The sequence below is a fragment of the Pseudorca crassidens genome, chromosome 1 (genome assembly GCF_039906515.1).
Source record: "Pseudorca crassidens isolate mPseCra1 chromosome 1, mPseCra1.hap1, whole genome shotgun sequence".
NCBI classification, from domain to species: Eukaryota; Metazoa; Chordata; class Mammalia; order Artiodactyla; family Delphinidae; genus Pseudorca; species Pseudorca crassidens.
The window spans coordinates 101,340,423-101,364,559 of NC_090296.1; the positions used below are offsets into that span (position 1 = coordinate 101,340,423).

At 41.3% G+C, this 24,137-nt stretch overlaps 1 protein-coding gene across 2 annotated transcripts in view; it reads right to left on the reverse strand.

The window, feature by feature from the left end:
- The window catches only part of MYO5C (myosin VC), a 118,120-nt gene that overhangs the window by 18,060 nt on the left and 75,923 nt on the right, over positions 1–24,137 (reverse strand). For both annotated transcript variants that reach the window (XM_067747322.1, XM_067747331.1), the window contains 5 exons: positions 22,740–22,908; positions 19,441–19,528; positions 8,709–8,807; positions 6,996–7,150; positions 4,994–5,083 (listed from right to left, as the gene is read on the reverse strand). In XM_067747322.1, coding sequence (XP_067603423.1) covers positions 4,994–5,083; positions 6,996–7,150; positions 8,709–8,807; positions 19,441–19,528; positions 22,740–22,908 — 601 coding nt within the window. The remainder of the gene's footprint in view (positions 1–4,993; positions 5,084–6,995; positions 7,151–8,708; positions 8,808–19,440; positions 19,529–22,739; positions 22,909–24,137) is intronic.

A 24,137-nucleotide genomic window follows, 5' to 3' on the forward strand; every position in this document is an offset into this window, starting at 1 on the left:
ATAGCAATCAGAGAAGAAAAGGAAATAAAAGGAATCCAAATCGGAAAAGAAGAAGTAAAGCCGTCACTGTTTGCAAATGACATGATCCTATACGTAGAGAATCCTAAAGATGGTACCAGAAAACTACTAGAGCTAATCAATAAATTTGGTAAAGTAGCAGGATACAAAATTAATGCATAGAAATCTCTGGCATTCCTATAAACCAATGATGAAAAATCTGAAAGTGAAATCAAGAAAACACTCCCATTTACCATTGCAACAAAAAGAATAAAATATCTAAGTATAAACCTACCTAAGGAGACAAAAGACCTGTATGCCAAAAATTATAAGACACTGATGAAAGAAATTAAAGGTGATACAAACAGATGGAGAGATATACCATGTTCTTGGATTGGAAGAATCAACATTGTGAAAATGACTCTACTACCCAAAGCAATGTACAGATTCAATGCAATCCCTATCAAACTACCACTGGCATTTTTCACAGAACTACAACAAAAAATTTCACAATTTGTATGGAAACACAAAAGACCCTGAATAGGCAAAGCAATCTTGAGAACGAAAAACAGAGCTAGAGGAATCAGGCTCCCTGACTTCAGACTATATTACAAAGCTACAGTAATCAAGACAGTATGGTACTGGCACAAACACAGAACTATAGATCAGGGCTTCCTTGGTGGCGCAGTGGTTGAGAGTCCGCCTGCCAATGCAGGGGACATGGGTTCGTGCCCCGGTCCAGGGATATCCCACATGCCACGGAGCAGCTGGGCCTGTGAGCCATGGACGCTGAGCCTGCGCATCCGGAGCCCGTGCTCCACAACGGGAGAGGCCACAACAGTGAGAGGCCCACATACTGCAAAATAAAAAAAAAAAGAAAAGAAAAGAAATATAGATCAATGGAAAAGGATAGAAAGCCCAGAGATAATTCCACGCACATATGGTCACCGTATCTTTGATAAAGGAGTCAGGAATGTACAGTGGAGAAAGGACAGCCTCTTCAATAAGTGGTGCTGGGAAAACTGGACAGGTACATGTAAAAGTATCAGATTAGGGCTTCCCTGGTGGCGCAGTGGTTGAGAGTCCACCTGCCAATGCAGGGGACGTGGGTTCATGTCCCAGTCCGGGAAGATTCCACATGCCACAGAGCAGCTAGGCCCGTGAGCCATGGCCACTGAACCTGCATGTCCGGAGTCTGTGCTCCGCAACGGGAGAGGCCACAACAGCGAGAGGCCCGCGTACCACACACACAAAAAAATTATGAGATTAGATCACTCCCTAATACCATACACAAAAATAGGCTCAAAATGGATTAAAGACCTAAATGTAAGGCCAGAAACTATCAAACTCTTAGAGGAAAACATAGGCAGAACACTCTATAACATAAATCACAGCAAGATCCTTTTTGACCCACCTCCTAGAGAAATGGAAACACAAACAAAAATAAACAAATGGGACCTAATGAAACTTCAAAGCATTTGCACAGCAAAAGAAACCATAAATGAGACCAAAAGACAACCCTCAGAATGGGAGAAAATATTTGCAAATGAAGCAACTGACAAAGGATTAATCTCCAAAATTTATAAGCAGCTCATGCAGCTCAATAACAAAAAAACAAACAAACCAATCCAAAAATGGGCAGAAGATGTAAACAGACATTTCTCTAAAGAAGATGTACAGACTGCCAACAAACAAATGAAAGAATGCTCAACATCATCAATCATTAGAGAAATGCAAATCAAAACTACAATGAGATATCATCTCACACTGGTCAGAATGGCCATCATCAAAAAATCTAGAAACAGTAAATGCTGGAGAGGGTGTGGAGAAAAGGGAACACTCTTGCACTGCTGGTGGGAATGTGAATTGGTACAGCCACTATAGAGAACAGTATGGAGGTTCCTCAAAAAACTACATATAGAACTACAATACGACCCAGCAATCCCACTACTGGGCATATACCCTGAGAAAACCATAATTCAAAAAGAGTCATGCACCAAAATATTCATTGCAGCTCTATTTACAGTAGCCCAGAGATGGAAACAACGTAAGTGTCCATCATCAGATGAATGGATAAAGAAGATGTGGCACATATATACAATGGAATATTACTCAGCCATAAAAAGAAATGAAATTGAGCTATTTGTAATTAGGTGGATGGACCTAGAGTCTGTCATACAGAGTGAAGTAAGTCAGAAAGAGAAAGACAAATACCGTATGCTAACACATATATATGGAATTTAAGAAAAAAAATGTCATGAAGAACCTAGGGGTAAGACAGGAATAAAGACACAGACCTACTAGAGAATGGACTTGAGGATATGGGGAGGGGGAAGGGTAAGCTGTGAGAAAGTGAGAGAGTGGCATGGACATATATACACTACCAAACGTAAAATCGATAGCTAGTGGGAAGCAGCCACATAGCACAGGGAGACCAGCTCGGTGCTTTGTGACCACCTAGAGGGGTGGGATAGGGAGCGTGGGAGGGAGGGAGATGCAAGAGGGAAGAGATATGGGAACATATGTATATGTATAACTGATTCACTTTGTTATAAAGCAGAAACTAACACACCATTGTAAAGCAATTATACTCCAATAAAGATGTAAAAAAAAAAATTAGAATGTAGACATGTAGAAAATTTAAATACTATCTCTACTAATGATATTATAATAAGCTTCTACTATAACTCCTATACTTTAAAACTTAATGTCTGATTTATATCAAATGATTTCTCGATGTTTGTGGTAGCATTTATTTTCTATAACTAACTACACTTGATGCTTAAATGACATGGGTTTGAACTACATGGGTCTACTTACATGTAGATTTTTTCACTAAATATGTACTGTAGTACCACATGATCCACAGTTGATTGAATCTGAGGATGGGTCAACTGTAAACATTACTGTCCTGTTTATTTCCCTGACAAATATGTGCCTCCAGAGCTACACTACATTGGAAAACAACTCCCGTGGAAGCTCACAGAAAAAACTGCAAAGCACCCAAGGAAATGAACTTCTGTAAGAGGTTGGTAGGTGAATAAATGAGATTCATAACTTTATAATTAGAGTATAGACCAATCTGAAATATTTTAAAATGTGGGTTCTGGGCTGAATATTTGTCCCCCGCTTCAAACTTATATATTGAAGCCCTAACCTCCAGGGTGGCTATATTTGGAGATGGGGTCTCTAAGGAAGTTACTAAGGTTAAATGAAGTAATAGGGTGGGGTCCTGATCTGATAGGATTAGTGTTCTTACAGAAGGAGACAGCAGAGAGCTCAATCTCTCTTTCTACCCCATGCACTGAGGAAAGGCCATGTGACTATATAGTGAGAAGGTGGCTGTCTGCAAGCCCAGAAGTGATCTCTCAACCATGCCTGCACCCTGATCTTGGGCTTCTGTCCTCCAGAACTATGAGAAAATAAATTTCTGTTGTTTAGGCCACCTAGTCTGTGCTAGCAGACCAAGCAGAGTAATAAAATATGTTTACCATGTTCAAAGAGATAAAAGAAAAAAATCATTAAGAATAGGACATTATAAAAGGCAGAGGTGAAAAAGAACCATTGAAATTTTAGAAATAAAAATATAGTAATTAAAAACCACTCAGACAGGGACAAGAACATTGTATACATGGCAGAAGGGGGTAAAGAAAGGATTTTTAAAAATGGTGTTGAATAATGCCTCCCATTAAGGCCTCACAGATGCCAGTCTGTCTTAAATGGGCTGGTCTTCCGCCCTCCCCCCAATATTCCTTTTGGTTAGAGGTTGGATTTTCTTTACTTATTTCTCCTTTTATTCAATACTACCAGTAGGATTATTTTTATATTTTATTTTACTTTCTATCCATTGGGACAACTGGCTATCCACATGGAAGAAGATATGAGATCATTACCTCACACGTCAACTTGGGATAAATAATCATACCAATTCTGGATAAAAGCATAATTATGAACTCTAAATTTGAATTATCAGTTTAGAAGAAAGAATAACTTCATGATCTCAGGGTAGGGAAGAATTTCTTGAACAAGACATTAAATCAGGTATCATAAAAGAACAGGACTGACAGGTTTAAGTACATCAGAATTCAAAAATTGTGTCTGACAAAGGACTCCATAAGGAAAAGTAGAAGATAAGCCACAATCTACCCATAATATGTAAAGAACTCCTGCAAATCAATAAGAAAAATAATCACCCTTAAGGAAAATGGAGAGCAGATGTGAGTAGGCAATTTAAAAGGCAACCCAACTGACTAGTAAGCACATGAAATGATGCTTGACCTCACTAGTGATCAAGTAATTACAATTTAAGTCAACAAAGTATCATCTTATACCATGAGACTAATAAATAATAAAATGTCTGTCAATACCTACTGCTGGTAAAGGTATGAGACACTGGAACCTTTACATACTACTGGTAGGACTATAAAATGGTATAACCATTTTGCAGAGCAGTGAAAACCCTGAAAGTCATTTTTGCTATTTTAGGTCAATGAAATATTGCTCTGTGAGTACTTGGAGGTGAAGAGCTTCTTTATGATGTCAGCCCCTTGAAAGCAGAGTCAGAATGGCAAAGGATTTGCAGATTATGGAGGAACAATCAGAATCTCATAGTGAGAAGAGCTATGAAGAAATAGGCATGTTGAACTAACAGCTGTATTTTAGAGTGATAATACTAAAAACTTCAGAATTTTACAACCAGAAGGAAAATGAAAAATCACAGAATCTACCTCATGAATTTTAAGTCAAGAAAACTGAGGCTTAGTACCATGCCCGAGGTCTATACTTCTTTCTAGAAGTCTTTTTGCCTGTGACTTCCATTCAGCTGGTGATGTGAAGCTGGTCTCCTGGGTAAGGGGGGAGTAAGAAAGCCAGCTGGAGCAGAAGCTGCCCCTGGAGCTGGGCATCCCAATTCCTAACTCCTATGGTGAGTTCTGGCTCATGAGGAGGTAGGAGACTGGCAGTCAGCATAGAACACAGAGTGGGCAGGCAATCCTACCTCTTCTCCACTGTACTGCTTCAGGCAATTGAGGAAATGACAAGTATTGGAAAGCCAAAAGGACAGCATCTCAAAGTCTTCTAAATGTTCCTTTAAAAAACAACAACAACAAGAAAAGACAAAGTTGGATTTTGGTGTTGGATTTGGTACCTCTGAGCCAAGAACAGACATATCTTACCTGTTTGGTTAGCTGGTGGCTTTTGACCGAAAAGAATTCCTTTTTTATTCATTAAAGACTTTATTCAATTTATACTATAAAAATAAGCTCATATTTATTTAGCACGTTATGGTTTGCAAAGTATTTCTGTACAGGTTATATCACCTGTTATGATGCTTGAAGCACGTACTGCAGGAATGCCTGAGAAATGTCTCAGTCCTTGCCTTCCAAAGTTCACATTCTGACTGGTAAGACAGACATGACATATATAGGACACAGTTAAACAGGCGGCCAACAGCCTACATGATGGGCATAGACTGTGCTACAAAAGCTCAGAGGATGCAGAGATGATGTGGAACGTGGACAGCTGAGCAAACCGCAGGAGAGAGGTGGGAGGATATCCTCCTTGAAGGAAAGGGGTGGACAGACAAGAGCTCAGGATTGAGGACTCTGTTGGCAAGAACACCCCCGCTTATGGGGCAGGAAGGAGAGGAATGAGCAAAGGAAGCAGAGATAATAAAGACCAGAGAGATAAAAGGAAAACTGGGAAAGTCCTGGGATTTGAAAGACAATGTCAGAGCGTTTCAAGGAGATGGTGCTACTGTTCAGTCCACTTAAAGAGAATAAAAATTAAGAAAATACCATTGGATTTAGCAAGAGGAATTACTTGTGATCTTTCTGTGGAGTAATGGAGGTAGAAACCAGATTGCAAGGGGTGAAAAAAAAAGGCATGGTGGCCAAGGGGGTATGTGGACCAAGTGAGGGTTGCTTTAATGTGCTGTGCACTGGAGGGGGAGGGGTGGGAAGCCACTGAAGAAGCTGAGATGGTAGATGCTGGCAAGGAAGGATTTACACTCCTCATGCCATGTGTCTTTCAGTTTCTAAGTATTTAAACATTCCAGAGCAGCACGATGGGGCAAATACTGTATGCCCATGACCTGGAACGTAATGCAAGTGTACCCTGAGAAAACCCAATTTATGAAAATACGGACAGGGAAAACATGAATTTATGGAAGTCTCTTCTAAGAACACAATGGTAGCTCCTGTGAAGACAGTGACTATAAAGCACCCAGCACCAAATCAATGTTAGTGTTCTACTCCTAACTCCTGATGAATAATGAATTCTTAGTATAAAATTTGGTGGGAGGGGGGATAGGGGGAAGAATTATCCATGGCCTGATGCACTCACTGTTTTTATTCTTCCCTTTTCCTAGAGTATTTAAAATAGGATTGCTCATGACTTTTCTAGAACACATATTTTACTAAAAGTGAGATAGGACTTCCCCAACTAAAAAAATTACATATATCTCAAAATCAAACATTACTTCCCATTTGGAAGGGGAATGAAGAATAATGGATCTATATTTTACTGGTCCCTTACATATAGCTTATCTTCGTTTCTGGGCTGAGAATAAAAGTACATACTGTGGTTTTATAAGGGAGAATTACATAAATGCCAAGGGAAGAGATGAGTAATTTTTCAGTCCTTCCCATTCCTTGGCATTCACACTTGTTATCTGGATAGACACCTACTCGTTGCAGCCAGCCCCTCTTTGCAGCCCCGGGGGACAGAAGTGGTGGGGTGGTGGCTACCAGGCTGTAGTCTTGCAGGTAAGGATTTGGGGTCCACTGGCAGATCCCCACCCTTAGGGCTCTCTGACCTAAGTTGTCTTTTCCTAACAGCTTGGATTCTTTTCCTGATTGGGCCTCTGACTGGTTTGAGGAATCATGTGGTTGACCAAAGACTGGAGGTGAAGGATGGGAAAAGTACACGCAACTGGTCATTCCCACAGGTGTTCCTAAAGTAGCCATGATACCAAGGGCCATGTCAAAGGTAGTTCCTACCTTAACCACCTGCTTGATACCATTAATGGTGCTGTTCATGAGGGACTTGAGCATGTTGGCGTCATTTAGAGAGTCTGCGTAGCGTACACACATGAACAGGATGTGAGCTGGCAGCCCGGGGATCATGTTCACCACCACACCGCGGGGCTTCAGGTCTGGAGCAGAGAGAGTCAGTGAGGATTACAGCTGATGATCAGCTCTCCCGATAAGGAACCTATAATGATGGGGCAGGGGTTGTCTGCTTTTCTGTACTTGATGCAGTGCCTGAATGCATAAGGGTGTCTTTTCCCTTGGAGGAGTTCAGGCTGGCGGTTTTCTTGGCAAAAATATACATGCAGGTGCCACCTGCTTCTCTTACTTCTCATTTGCAAAGTACCTTCTCTTTTCTAAGGTTGAATAAAGGACAGAATTTCTTATCTCCAAGGTAACAGAGGAACCCCAGTTCCATGCACCCTCACTTCAGCCTCTATGATGAGGATGGAATATGACCTCAGCAATCACATGCATCTGCCTTGAATAGAGAAAACAGGTACACAGCAGTCCTGCAGAGGACGACCAGCTGGTCTTGAGGAGAGGAGAATGGCTGGAAGGCAGAGTGGGAATGAAGGGAAGATAGAAACTTTATAGAACAAGTTAAAATAAGCAAACACAGGGCTTCCCTGGGGGCGCAGTGGTTGAGAGTCCGCCGGCCGATGCAGGGGACACGGGTTCGTGCCCCAGTCCGGGAAGATCCCACATGCCGCGGAGCGGCTGGGCCCATGAGCCATGGCCGCTGAGCCTGCGCGTCCGGAGCCTGTGCTCCACCAAGGGAGAGGCCACAACAGTGAGAGGCCCGCGTACCGCAAAAAAAAAAAAAAAAAAAAAAAAGCAAACAAGCAAAAAAGCAAAAAAAAGCAAAAAAGCAAAAAAAAAGCAAACAAGCAAAAAAGCAAAAAAGACCTCCCCATGTCTGCATTAAGACAGGGGAACAAAGAGGCCCCACAGCTGTGCACCAGTGAGGGTAGAAAGGAAAGGGTAGGGGTGCTCATGTCCTCTGAGGGGAGTCAATTAGCACAAGAGGAGTAAGGCTACATATGGGCTTTCTGCTTTGAGATGTTACAACCCACTGATAGGGAGGCAGCTTTTCTCCTTTTCTGTGGCAAACCATGTGGTTTTCATGGTGAAGACAGTCTAGTAAGATTGTTTCTAAGACCACCAACCCTAGTGTATGCCCACTGGGAGATTCCTGTAACTGAGGTGTGGCTGGAAAGCCTCCACCATACTGCCTGCAAATAAATTTCTCAGCAGAAGTCAGATGGAACAAAGGAACCACAATTACTCTTTCCATGGCTCCTGTGCTGAGACACAAAGATGAGGAGATGTGTCTTCTACCCTGACCATGTGATGAGACTTGGGAAGAGGTTAGGGCAGCGCTTCTCAACTGAAGGCAAGGTACCCCCAGAGGGCATCTGGCAATGTCTGGAGGCATTTCTTATTGTCGTGGCTAGGGGTTGCTACTGGCTTCTACAGAATAGAAGCCAACGACACTGCTCAATATTCTACAGTGCAAAGCCCCTCCCCACCCCAAACAAAGAATTACGTGGTCAACAGTGGTGAGGCTGAGAAGAAGCAGTGGAGGAAGAAGAGGAAATAACCCTGCCCAAGACCGTAGCAATGGCTGATGCTCAAGTTCTCAAAGATAGAGCGAAAATTCAGAGTTCCAGGTTTCACTACCAAGAATGAGGTTTTGGATGAGCTTGGCCTCGTCTTCTCTCTTGTATTCCAGCATTCCAAGGTACTCCTTGGGTCCTGAGGACAGGTGCACATCATTGGCTGTAGGCAGAGGCAAACAATCAACTAAATACACAAAAACAACTTTCACCAGCATTATCATGAGACTACTCTGTCTCTTTCCATCCCATACTGGCTGGTTTGCCCATGAACTCCTGTGGCTTTCTGATAAATGCAAACTTTATTAAATCCTGAAGAATTTCTTCTGGTAGTGATTCTTATCTGTGAGTATACCAATGAGTACAGCTGCTGGTGTATATCCTCATGAGCACCTGGTATATATCGAGCACAGTGGGGATATGAAAACAATCCAAGATGATGCTCTTGCCTTCAGGACACTGACATTACAGTTAAAGAAAGGAGATTCACAAAACATGTGGTGTGCAAAACACCAAACTGCATGATCCCAAGGTGGCTGGCCTAGCTTCCTATGTGCCATCACAAGGTGCCACAAACTCAGTAGCATAAAGCACAATTTTTAAAAAAATATAATTAAAAAAATTTCACATTTCTGGAGGTCATAGACTGAAATAGATCTTACACTGCTAAAATCGAAGTGTCAGCAGAGCTGTGTTTCTTCTGGAGGCTCTAGGGGAGAACTCATTTCTTGCCTTTTCCAGCTTCTAGAGGCTGCCCACATGATTTGGCTTGTGGCCACATCACCCTGACCTCTGCTTCTATCACCACATCTTTCTCTCTCTGCTTATATTGTCATATCACCTTCTCTCACCTTGTCATTCCTGCCTCTTTTATAAGGTCTTTTGTGATTATTGTACATTGAATCCACCTGGATAATCCAGGCGACTCTCCCCAACTCAAGACCCTTCACTTAATCACATCTGCAAAATCCCTTCTGCCATGTAAGGTAACATATTCACAGGCTCTGGGGACTGGGACATGGACATCTCTGGGTGGGCCACAGTCTGCCCTCTGGTCCCCAAAGATTCATGTCCATTCTGGGAGCAGGAGATGTACACAGAAGCATAGGTTAGAGAGTCAGAAAGACTTTAAAGATGCCATGCTGCTGAATTCGAAGATGGTGGAAGAAGCCCATAAGTCAGTAAAAGTGGGTGGCTTCTAGAAGAAGGAAAAGGCAAGAGAACAGAATCTCCCCCTAAAGCCTACAGAAGCCCTGCTGACATGTTGACTTTAACCCTGTGAAGACCATTTTGAACTTCTGACCTCTAGAACTGTAAGACTTGTGTTTTATTAAGCCACTAATTTTATGGTGATCTGTTAGGCAGCCATAGGAAATAAATACAGGGGACATAAGACTTTACGCATAGGTAGGTTGGAACTGTTGAAAAATTCTTCTTGAAAGAGGCAGCACTCCAGTTGGGCCAAGAAAAGTGAGTAGGCTCTGATGGATGAAAAAGAAGATAATCCAGGTAAAGAGTTAACAGAACTCTCTTCTGCATGAGAGTCTGTCCTGTTGACTTACTAGCTCTGTTCCCTTGGAGACTGATAAAGGTAGAATGTTAACTGTTTTACTAAGCAACCTGCTTATGCTAAGAATAACCTCTGATTGCTGAACTGCATCTGGACTGGGAAGAACAATAAATGAAGCAGAAATACATGATAAGAACATCATACTTTGGGTATTCTTAAGTGTGGTCACTTGTACCTGACCATATTCCTTGGGAGCTAGTGCCACCTATGGAGTGTCCAAAAGGTACTGGCTTCCTGACCACAGCCATGTGAATGAGCTTGGAGACAGGCACTCCAGTCCCAGCTAAGCCTTCAGATGACTGCATCCCTGCTGATGACTTCACTGCAACTCAGAGCGAGGACCACCCAGCTAAGCCACTTATGGATTCTTCACCTTCAGAACTGTGTTTTTTTTTTACATCTATATTGGAGTATAACTGCTTTACAACGGTGTGTTAGTTTCTGCTTTATAACAAAGTGAATCAATTATACATATACATATGTTTCCATATCTCTTCCCTCTTGCATCTCCCTCACTATCCCACCCCTCTAGGTGGTCACAAAGCACCTAGCTGACCTCCCTGTGCTATGTGGCTGCTTCCCACTAGCTATCTGTTTTACGTTTGCTAGTGTATATATGTCCATGCCACTCTCTCGCTTTGTCATAGCTTACCCTTCCCCCTCCCCATATCCTCAAGTCCATTCTCTAGTAGGTCTGTGTCTTTATTCCTGTCTTACCCCTAGGTTCTTCATGACATTTTTTTTTCTTAGATTCCATATATATGTGTTAGCATATGGTATTTGTCTTTCTCTTTCTGACTTACTTCACTCTGTATGACAGACTCTAGGTCCATCCACCTCACTACAAATAACTCAATTTCGTTTCTTTTTATGGCTGAGTAATATGCCATTGTATATATGTGCCACATCTTCTTTATCCATTCATCAGATGATGGACACTTAGGCTGAGAAACTGTGGGGTTTTTTTGTTTTTTTTTTAACATCTTTATTGGAGTATAATTGCTTTACAATGGTGTGTTAGTTTCTGCTGTATAACAAAGTGAATCAGCTATACATATACATATATCCCCATATCTCCTCCCTCTTGCATCTCCCTCCCACCCTCCCCCTGTCTCATCCCTCTAGGTGGTCACAAAGCACCGAGATGATCTCCCTGTGCTATGCAGCTGCTTCCCACTAGCTGTCTATTTTACATTTGGTAGTATATATAAGTCCATGCCACTCTCTCACTTCGTCCCAGCTTACACTTCCCCTTCCCCATGTCCTTAAGTCCATTCTCTACATCTGCGTCTTTATTCCTGCTAAATTTTGGGATAGTTTGTTATATGATGATAGATACATGATACAGGAAGGAAAGCTGATGTATTCCACTTTAGACACACTGGGTTGGAGGTGATAATAGAAAGGTGAAGGAGTAGTCTTAGAGGCAAAAAGGGACTGGGACTCAGGAAAAGTGAGGAATGGCAGGTGGATTTTGGAAGTCCTTATGTAGTGATGGCAGTTCATTCATTCCAACAATGGGTCACCACTGGGCAATGGGAAGGACAGACATGGTCTCTGCCCTCATGAGGGCAGACTGACCTTTATCATTAATTATTGAAGCGGAAAGATCCTCATTTTTGTTTTGGACATATGAAATGTGAGGTGAGAGCTGAATAAATAATAGTAAAGAAGCTTTTCAAAGAAAGGAATATAGTAAAAAGAACAGAGAACTGAAGATACAGCCTTAGTGATAAAGGTTGGGAGGAAGAAGCAATACTGAACAAAAGAGTAAAGGGAGTTAGAAGAGAGAAGTCAGAAAAGTTCAGTGACACAGAAGCGGGTGAAGGGAGAGAGACCTTCAAGATGGCAGAGAAGTAAGACGTGATCACCTTCCTCCCCACAAATACACCAGAAATACATCTACATGTGGAACAACTCCTACAGAACACCTACTGAATGCTGGCAGAAGACTTCAGACTTTCCAAAAGATATATATATAAATTTTTTCCTTTTTCTCTTTTTGTGAGTGTGTATGTGTATGCTTCTTTGTGTGATTTTTGTCTGTATAGCTTTGCTTTTACCATTTGTCCCAGCATCGTGTCTGTCCATTTTTGTTTTTGTGTATAGTTTTTAGAGCTTGTTATCATTGTTGGATTTGGGTTTTTTTTTTTTTTTTTTTTGCAGTACGCGGGCCTCTCACTGTTGTGGCCTCTCCCATTGCGGAGCACAGGTTCCGGACGCGCAGGCTCAGCAGCCATGGCTCACGAGCCCAGCCGCTCCGCGCATGTGGCATCTTCCCGGACCGGGGCACGAACCCGTGTCCCCTGCATCGGCAGGCAGACTCTCAACTACTGCACCACCAGGGAAGCCCTGTATTTGTTTTTTGGTTTGGTTGCTCTCTTCTTTCTTTCTTTTTTTTAAATTACTTTTTAATTTTTAAAAATTTTTAATAATTTATTTTAATTTTTTATTTTAATAACTTTTTTTTCCTTCTTTCTTTTGTTCTCCCTTTTCTTCTGAGCCGTGTGGCTGACTGCATCTTGGTGCTCCAGCCAGGTGTAAGGCCCGTGCCTCTGAGGTGGGATAGCCAAGTTTAGGACACTGGTCCACCAGATACTTCCCGTCTCCATGTAATATCAAACGGCGAAACATCTCAGAGAGATCTCCATCTCAACGCTAAGACCCAGCTTCACTCAACAACCAGCAAGCTACAGTGCTGGACACCCTATGCCAAACAACTAGCAAGACAGGAACACAACCCCACCCATTAGCAGAGAGGCTGCCTAAAATCATAATAAGGTCTCAGGTACCCTAAAACATACCACTGGACGCAGTCTTGCCCACCAGAAAGACAAGATCCAGCTTTATCCACCATAACACAGGCACCAATCCCTTCCACCAGGAAGCCTACACAACCCACTGAACCAACCTTACCCACTGGGGGCAGACATCGAAAACAACAGGAACTATGAACCTGCAGCCTGTGAAAAGGAGACCCCAAACACAGTAAGTTAAGCAAAATAAGAAGACAGAGAAACACACAGCAGATGAAGGAGTAAGGTAAACACCCACCAGACCAAACAAATGAAGAGGAAACAGGCAGTCTACCTGAAAAAGAATTCAGAGTAGTGATAGTAAAGATGATCCAAAATCTTGGAAATAGAATGGAGAAAATACAAGAAACGTTTAACAAGGACCTAGAAGAACTAAAGCAAACAATGATGAACAACACAATAAATGAAATTAACACTCTCTAGAAGGAATCAATAGCAGAATAACTGAGGCAGAAGAATGGATAAGTGACCTGGAAGATAAAATAGTGGAAATAACTGCTGCAGAGCAGAATAAAGAATGAAGAGAACAGAAGACAGTCTCAGAGACCTCTGGGACAACATCAAACATACCATCATTTGAATTATAGGGGTCCCAGAAGAAGAAGAGAAAAAGAAAGGGACTGAGAAAATATTTGAAGAGATTATAGTTGAAAACTTCCCTAATATGGGAAAGGAAATAGTCAATCAAGTCCAGGAAGCACAGAGAGTCCCATGCAGGACACATCCAAGGAGAAACATGCTAGAACATATATTAATCAAACTTTCAAAAATTAACATCAAAGAAAAAATATTAAAAGCAGCAAGGGAAAAACAACAAATAACAAACAAGGGAATCCCCATAAGGTTAACAGCTAATCTTTCAGCAGAAACTCTGCAAGCCAGAGGGAGTGGCAGGACATATTTAAAGTGATGAAAGGGAAAAACCTACAACCAAGATTACTCTACCCAGCAAGGATCTCATTCAGATTCGACAGAAAAATTGAAACCTTTACAGACAAGCAAAAGCTAAGAGAATTCATCACCACCAAACCAGCTTTACAACAAATGCTAAAGGAGCTTCTCTAGGCAAGAAACACAAGAGAAGGAAAAGACCTAAAATAACAAACCCAAAACAATTAAGAAAATGGTAATAGGAACATACATACTGATAACTACCTTAAGTGTAAATGGATTAAATGCACCAACCAAAAGACATAGACTGGCTGAATGGATACAGTAACAGGACCCATATATATGCTGTCTACAAGAGACCCACTTCAGACCTAGGGACACATACAGACTGAAAGTGAGGGGATGGAAAAAGTTATTCCATGCAAATGGAAAGCAAAAGAAAGCTGGAGTAGCAATTCTCATATCAGACAAAATAGACTTTAATACAAAGACTATTACAAGAGACAAAGAAGGACACTACGTAATGATCAAGGGATCAATCAAAGAAGAAGACATAACAATTGTAAACATTTATGCACCCAACATAGGAGCACCTCAATACATAAGGCAACTGCTAACAGCCATAAAAGGGGAAATCGACAGTAACACAATCATAGTAGGGAACTTCAACACCCCACTTTCACCAATGGACAGATCATCCAAAATGAAAATAAATAAGGAAACACAAGCTTTAAATGATGCATTAAACACGATGGACTTAATTGATATTTATAGGACATTCCATCCAAAAACAACAGAATACACTTTCTTCTCAAGTGCTCATAGAACATTCTCCAGGATAGATCATATCTTGGGTCACAAATGAAGCGCTGGTAAATTTAAGAAAATTGAAATTGTATCAAGTATCTTATCCAACCATGACTATCAATTACAGGGAAAAAATCTGTAAAAAATACAAACACATGGAGGCTAAACAACAAACTACTAAATAACCAAAAGATCACTGAAGAAGTCAAAGAGGAAATCAAAAAATACCTAGAAACAAATGACAATGAAAACACAATGACCCATAACCTATGGGATGCAGCAAAGGCAGTCTAAGAGGGAAGTTTATAGCAATACAATCCTACCTTAAGAAACAAGAAACATCTCAAATAAACAACCCAACCTTACAACTAAAGCAATTAGAGAAAGAAGAACAAAAAACCCCCAAACCTAGCAGAAGGAAAGAAATCATAAAGATCAGATCAGAAATAAATGAAAAAGAAATGAAGGAAACAACAGCAAAGATCAATAAACTAAAAGCTGGTTTTTTGAGAAGATAAACAAAATTGATAAACCATTAGCTAGACTCATCAAGGAAAAAAGGGAGAAGACTCAAATCAATAGAATTAGAAATGAAAAAGCAGAAGTAACAACTGACACTGCAAAAATACAAAGGATCATGAGAGATTACTACAAGCAACTGTATACCAATAAAATGGACAACCTGGAATAAATGGACAAATTCTTAGAAAAGCACAACCTTCCGAGACTGAACCAGGAAGAAATAGAAAATATAAACAGGCCAGTCACAAACACTGAAGTTGAGACTGTGATTAAAAATCTTCCAATAACCAAAAGCCCAGGACCAGATGGCTTCACAGGAGAATTCTATCAAATATTTAGAGAAGAGCTAACACCTGTCCTTCTCAAAATCTTCCAAAATATAGCAGAGGGAGGAACACTCCCAAACTCATTCTATGAGGCCACAATCACCCTGATACTAAAACCAGACAAAGATGTCACAAAGAAAGAAAACTACAGGCCAATATCACTGATGAACATAGATGCAAAAGTTCTCAGCAAAATACTAGCAAACAGAATCCAACAGCACATTAAAAGGATCATACACCATGATCAAGTGGGGTTTATCCCAGGAATGCAAGGATTATTCAAAATATGCAAATCAACCAATATGATAAACCATATTAACAAATTGAAGGAGAAAAACCATATGATCATCTCAATAGATGCAGAAAAAACTTTCAACAAAATTCAACACCCATTTATGATAAAAATCCTCCAGAAAGTAGGCATAGAGGGAACTTACCTCAACATAATGAATGCCATATGTGACAAACCCACAGCCAACATCATTTTCAATGGTGAAAAACTGAAACCATTTCCTCTAAGATCAGGAAAAGACAAGGTTGCCCACTCTCACCACTATTATTCAACATAGTTTTGGAAGCTTTAGCCACAGCAATCAGAGAAGAAAAAGAAATAAAAGGAATCCAAATCAGAAAAGAAGAAGTACAACTGTCACTGTTTGCAGATGACATGATACTATACATAGAGAATCCTAAAGATGCTACCAGAAAACTACTAGAGCTAATCAATGAATTTGGTAAAGTAGCAGGATACAAAATTAATGCACAGAAATCTCTCGCATTCCTATACACTAATGATGAAAAATCTGAAGGAGAAATTAAGAAAACACTCCCATTTACCATCGCAACAAAAATAATAAAATATCTAGGAATAAACCTATTAAGGAGACAAAAGACCTGTATGCAGAAAATTATAAGACACTGATGAAAGAAATTAAAGATGATACAAACAGATGGAGAGATATACCATGTTCTTGGATTGGAAGAATCAACACTGTGAAAATGACTCTACTACCCAAAGCAATCTACAGATTCAATGCAATCCCTATCAATCTACCAATGGCATTTTTCACAGAACTAGAACAACAAATCTCACAATTTGTATGGAGACACAAAAGACCCTGAATAGCCAAAGAAATCTTGAGAAAGAAAAACGGAGCTGGAGGAATCAGCCTCCCGGACTTCAGATTATACTACTTAAAGCTACAGTAATCAAGACAGTATGGTACTGGCACAAAAACAGGAATATAGGTAAATGGAACAGGATAGAAAGCCCAGAGATAAGCCCATGCACATATTGTCGCCTTATTTTTGATAAAGGAGGCAAGAATACATGATGGAGAAAAGACAGCCTCTTCAATAAGTGGTGCTGGCAAAACTGGACAGCTACATGTAAAAGAATGAAATTAGGACACTCCCTAACACCATACACAAAAATAAACTCAAAATGGATTAAGGACCTAAATGTAAGGCCAGACACTATAAAACTCTTAGAGGAAAACATAGGCAGAACACTCTATGACATAAATCACAGCAAGATCCTTTTCCACCCATCTCCTAAAGATATGGAAATAAAAACAAACAAATGGGACCTAATGAAACTTAAAAGCTTTTGCACAGCAAAGGAAACCATAAACAAGACCAAAAGACAACCCTCAAAATGGGAGAAAATATTTGCAAATGAAGCAACTGACAAAGGATTAATCTCCAAAATTTACAAGCAGCTCACACAGCTCAATAACAAAAAAAAAACAACCCAATCCAAAAATGGGCAGAAGACCTAAACAGACATTTCTCCAAAGAAGATATACAGATTGCCAACAAACACATGAAAGAATGCTCAACATCATTAATCATTGGAGAAATGCAAATCAAAACTACAATGAGAGATCATCTCACACCGGTCAGAATGGCCATCATCAGAAAGTCTAGAAACAATAAATGCTGGAGAGGGTGTGGAGAAAAGGGAACACTCTTGCACTGTTGGTGGGAATGTAAATTGATACAGCCACTATGGAGATCAGTATGGAGGTTCCTTAAAAAACTAAAAATAGAACTACCATGTGACCCAGCAATCCCACTACTGGGCATATACCCTGAGAAAACCATAATTCAAAAAGAGTAATGTACCAAAATGTTCATTGCAGCTCTATTTACAATAGCCAGGACATGGAGGCAACCTAGGTGTCCATCATCGGATGAATGGATAGAGAAGATGTGGCCCACGTATACAATGGAATATTACTCAGCCATGAAAAGAAATGAAATTGAGATATTCGTAGTGAGGTAGATGGAACCTAGAGTCTGTCATACAGAGTGACGTAAGTCAGAAAGGAAAAACAAATACCATATGCTAACACATATATATGGAATCTAAGAGAAAAAAAAAAGGTCATTAAGAACCTAGGGGTAAGATGGGAATAAAGACACAGACCTACTAGAGAATGGACTTGAGGATATGAGGAGGGGGAAGGGTAAGCTGTGACAAAGTAAGAGAGTGGCATGGACATATATACACTACCAAACGTAAAACAGATAGCTAGTGGGAAGCAGCCGCATAGCACGGGGAGATCAGCTCGGTGGTGTGGGGGTGGGATAGGGAGGGTGGGAGGAAGGGAGATGCAAGAGGGAAGAGATATGGGAACATATGTATATGTATAACTGATTCACTTTGTTATAAAGCAGAAACTAACACACCATTGTAAAGCAATTATACTCCAATGAAGATGTTAAAAAAAAAAAAAAGAGTCATGTACCACAATGTTCATTGCAGCTCTATTTACAATAGCCAGGACATGGAAGCAACCTAAGTGCCCATCAGCAGATGAATGGACAAAGAAGATGTGGCACATATATATAATGGAATATTACTCAGCCATAAAAAGAAACAAAATTGAGTTATTTGTAGTGAGGTGGATGGACGTAGATTCTGTCATACAGTGAAGTAAGTCAGAAAGAGAAAAACAAATACCATGTGCTAACACATATATATGGAATCTAATAAAGAAAAAACAAATGGTTCTGAAGAACCTAGGGGCAGGACAGGAATAAAGATGCAGATGGAGAGAATGGACTTGAGGACATGCAGAGGGGGAAGGGTAAGCTGGGACAAAGTGAGAGAGTAGCATGGACATATATACACTACCAAATGTAAAATAGATAGCTAGTGGGCAGCAGCCACATAGCACAGGGAGATCAGCTCAGTGCTTTGTGACCACCTAGAAGGGTGAGATAGGAAGGGTGGGAGGGAGACGCAAGAGGGAGGAGATATGGGGATATATGTATATGTATAGCTAATTCACTTTGTTATACAGCAGAAACTAACACACCATTGTAAGGCAACTGTACTCCAATAAAGATGTAAAAAAAAATGAAGCAGGTGAAGGAAAGAAAGGCTGAGGGTCCTTTTCCCAGGAGCTCACGAGGACACTCAGTGTGCAGTTCAGTCCATGTTTAGGACTGCTGTCCAGCTTCTTAGTTGTCTACTTCTTTTTTCTAATAGAAACTGGGATATTGATTCCATGTCACTGAGAGAGGAAATAAATTTTAAAGCCATTAAATTTGAAACTTTTTCACAGTTTCATTTTTACAAGGAGAGAGCTAACAGAGAAAGAGGTTAAAAGCAGTCATTCCAGGGTGTCCCTTACAATTGCATGAGCATATCTGGTATCATCTGAGAGGTGGTGAGCTATCTTCCTGCCTTGAAGGATCCTTCCATTAGCCCATCACTGAGCCCCAAATCCACCAGTTGAGACCCATTCCTTTGGTTTTCAAATTCTTTGGACCACATCAGGAAATAACATGTCAACACATGTGGACCTTAGCTGAAAGTTCAAAAAATAGGAAACTGAATGTTATTTTTCCTACCTTTTTCAATTGTCTTGGTTAGAGTCTTCACTTGATCTTGTAACTTTTTAATCACTCTGTCCTTCATGTCTAACACTTCTTCAAGATCCTACAGAAATCAAAAGAAACAAGGACATGAGCTCAGAAGCATCTTTACCTATTTTTTTAAATTTATTTTTAAATTTATTTTTTTATTTTTGGCTGTGCTGGGTCTTCATTTCTGTGCGAGGGCATTCTCTAGTTGCGGCAAGCCGGGGCCACTCTTCATCGCGGTGCGCGGGCCTCTCACTATCGCAGCCTCTCTTGTTGCGGAGCACAGGCTCCAGACGCGCAGGCTCAGTAGCTGTGGCTCACGGGCCTAGCTCCTCCGCGGCATGTGGGATCTTCCCAGACCAGGGCTCGAACCTGTGTCCCCTGCATTGGCAGGCAGATTCTCAACCACTGCACCACCAACGAAGCCCCTTAACCTATTTTTTGATAAAAGCTTTACTGAGCTATAATTCACATACCAAACAGTTCACCCATTTGAAGTGTACACTCAATGGTTTTTAGTATACTCAGTTGTGCAACCATCACTATCATCTAATTCCAGAATATTTTCATCACATCAGAAAGAAACATGTAACTTTTAGCTGGCACCCCTTTGTCCTCCTATTCCTTTCTAGCCCTTGGCAACCACTAACCTACCTTCTGTGTCTACATATTTGCCTGTTCTGGACATTTAATATACATGGAATCATACAATGTGTGGCCTTTCATGTTTGGCTTCTTTCAGTTGGCATAATGTTTTCAAGGCTCATCCATGCTATAGCAGGTATCAGTACTTCACTCCTTTTCGTGGCTGAATAATATCCTATTGTACGGATAGACCTCAGTTAACTTGATCTAATTTTCCCTTAATAAAGTAATGCCCATTGTAGAGAATTTAAAAATATGCATGTGAGCAAATGGGCTCTCTGGATGTCAGAAGCTGCAGGCGGAGAAACTTCAGAGATTTGGGTCCTGGCTTTGCGTCTCCTTCCTGATAAGGGGGTGGCCCAGCCTATGCTGAATTTGGCTCAAGAACCAGGAGAGTCTTGGATGCCTATAAATATTTCCTATAAAGGGCAGAGAGTGTTTAGGTTCTTCCTGAATTCCAAGGGCTTTGACACAGAAAGGATTCAGGCTTCTCTGCTCCAGCAATGCCTACCACGCAGTCAGTCACTGCAGCTTGGGTTCTCGGGTGACTCTCAGAGCCAAGGGAAGTTGTGCTGTGTCTACTCAGTGGCCACCTGTCCCCACTACAGTTCTGTGTCTCTGTTAAACACATGAGGAACTTTATCTGGCCTTACAAGTGGGGAGGTGGGTACAGTTTCTTCCTTTCTATTTCAGCTTATTTTATAATATATCTAATAATAAAAAAGTTACCCATCAATCCTGGAGAACTTGGAGGAAATCACTGTTCACATTTTGATTTATTTCATTGTTTTTTTCCCCCTAATATGGCACATATACATTGTATAAAATTGGGTCATACTGCATGTAAAGTTTTACATCCTATGTTTCTCTCTCATTATATTGCAGATATTTCCCTCCGTCACTGATATTATACCAAACTGTCATTTTAATGGCTAAGTCATATGATACATAATCACTTAATCTACCCACTACTGTTGGACATCCTTTTATTTACTTATTTTTTCTGTGACTAATAACACTATTAGTCTCACTTGTGGGCAAAATCGCCACCTAAGATATAGAAATTATATTTTTTTGTTGCATATTCATCTGTTCACTTGTAACACTGAAGCTACTGACTGGTTCAGGAATAGTGTGTTAGAACGAACACGTAGATATGACTGGTCCCCAGCTCCATGCACTGGGGAAGAAACAGGTCCAGCCCTTCCCTGCCTGGGAGGAGAGCCATACACACGAGGTGGGGGGCTCCTGAGGAGGGGCACTGAGTGGGACCTCACTCCTCCCGCAGCATCAGAAACAAACTCACACAAATCCCACACAACTCAGGGATTGACAACACCCAGAGCCACATGCTCACAGCTGAGTGAAGGCTCACACAGGACAAGATGTGCAACACACATGATCACCCACCTACCCTCTCCCTCACCACTGGCTCCTGCTGAGACCCCAGGGACACACACGCAGACACAGCGGCAGAAGGTGGGACAGCCTCTCACATTTAGCAGGCAGTTGCTTATCCAGTGTGATTTGAGAAACTTATTCTCTGAGAAAGCTGTACCCCTCCTCAAAAAAGATGGTCATCATCCAGGTGCCCTGACTGGAGTGTGTTACTTCCTATTAAATGTTAAACTCTGTGGATTCCTCTTCAAAGTTAAATCCTGACATGGCAAAATGTGATTTTACCCTACCATGTTTTTTTCTTGTGAGATAGGAAATGGGGGACCCTGAGGACAGGGAGCAGGGCCTGTGGACATGTGCAGGCTGACCAATGCCTGGGTGAGCCCTCCCCTGGTCATGGTCTTGGAGGTTGCCAGGCCAGGAAGGGGCCTGTGAGCATCCACCTCCCAGGAAAGCACCCAGTCTGCTACTTCGGTGCTTCTCATTCTTGTGGGTTTCACACACCAATAAAATTTCAAAAGAACGGCTAGAAGCTGACAGAGTTGCCAAATATTTTGACAAGGGCATTGACAATCTGATGAAGACTCTCACAAGTTAAAAAGTTAGTCATCGGCTTCCCTGGTGGCACAGTGGTTGAGAGTCCGCCTGCCAATGCGGGGGACACGGGTTTGTGCCCCGGTCCGGGAAGATCCCACATGCCACGGAGCGGCTGGGCCCGTGAGCCATGGCCGCTGAGCCTGCACGTCCGGAGCCTGTGCTCCACCAAGGGAGAGGCCACAACAGTGAGAGGTCCGCAAACCACAAAAAAAAAAAAAAAAAAAGTTAGTCATCTACTATCATGATCATTGCATAGAAGAACATTTTGACTCTGAAAACTGCAGGAAGGGCACACACCCCCAGAAGCAAGCAGAGGCCTTTGTTGGGGTAAGCTCTGCTCAGAGAAGGTCACACATCAGCCTATCACCCTCAAGGTGCTCTGGGCCAGGGCGTCGTCATCTCAGATGGGTGCCGTCCATGGGACAGTGCTCAGGTCCTCACCACCTGTCCTCTCTCAGCCCTCGTCAATCCCCAGGCTCCCCTGAGGCAGCTGTAACCTCAGAGACCACCTGTCCTTTGAGATAAGGAAACAGACTGCTCTGGTGGGAGGCAGATGCTGCTCATCGGATGCTTTAGATGGCCTGACCCCCTTCAGTGATGCCTGCATATGCAGGCATCACTTATCAACAAGTGACAAAACTCCTCACCCTGTGCTCCACAGTGAGGCGAGATGCTTCCTGCCGGAAACTACTCTTGACTTCATTTTCAGTTTCAAATTGTTTCCTCAAGTGCTCGCTGGCCTCCTGCATTTCTTGAATCTTATCCATCAGCTTCTCTTTCTCTTTGGTATACATTTCATTTGGGGCTCCTATGGTTCTGAGAAAAGGATTAGGAAATTTTGGTATCAGTCTGACCGTCATGGAAGTGTCTCTCATTGTCACAGCAAGCAGTGATATTTCCAAAGATGGCAAAATACTTTGGCCACTTCATGTGTAAAGCAAGTGGTACCTGAATAGGGGAGTGCTCAAAGTGGGAGGAAGAGACCAGGGTTCGTGAGGTATAAAAGTCCACGTCTGCTCCAGTCTCCTTAACCTGATGAGAAGTTCTTGTCCCCACCTGCCTACACCCTTTGGCTGCTCCCACAGGACATCCCTACCCACTTACACCCTTATGACCAAAAGCTCGATAATTGTCTCCTTTGTGAAAAGACTGGGAACAGGTACTCCAAAACCCAGCGATCAGAGAGAGAAGAAAAACCCATCCAAAGAGTTCCAAAATGGTGCTCACCACTTTCCTACTGTTTTGGGTCCTCATTTGGCCCCAGTCCTACCAGAGAAGTCACATGATGAAAAATGCTCTCTGGGTGGGACACAGAGTGTCCATTTACTGTTCTTAAAATCAAGTATCTCAAGGATTTTTAAATTGGAATGGAACACTGATGACAAATTTGACATCTATTCCTCGGATGATTTAAATAATAATATGGGAGTCAATTTTAATCTGATGAGGATGACTTAGAAATGACTGTGAATAAAATTCACGGTGAAGAAGTCAGGGTAACTGACTTCTCTGAAGATTATAAAGTTTTACAAAATATTTTTACCATACAAAACTGCAATCTAATCTAAGCTATAAAAAATATTATTTGATATAAGCAATGTTTTGTGGTATGGAAAAACATTAGGATATAAAATGGTACCTTACTAATGAGTGTGAAACTCTAAAACTGTAATTCTAACTTGAGTTATGTATAAATAAGTAAATCTATATTTTATTACAAAAGCATTGAATTAAAATAGCTTCAAAAACATTTTTAGAAAAGGGAACCCTCTTGCACTGTTGGTGTGAATGTAAATTGATACAACCACTATGGAGAACAGTAATGGAGGTTCCTTAAAAAACTAAAAATAGAACTACCATATGACCCAGTAATCCCACTACTGGGCATATACCCTGAGAAAACCATAATTCAAAAAGAGTCATGTACCACAATGTTCACTGCAGCACTATTTACAATAGCCAGGACATGGAAGCAACCTAAGTGTCCATCAACAGATGAATGGATAAAGAAGATGTGGCACATATATACAATGGAATATCACTCA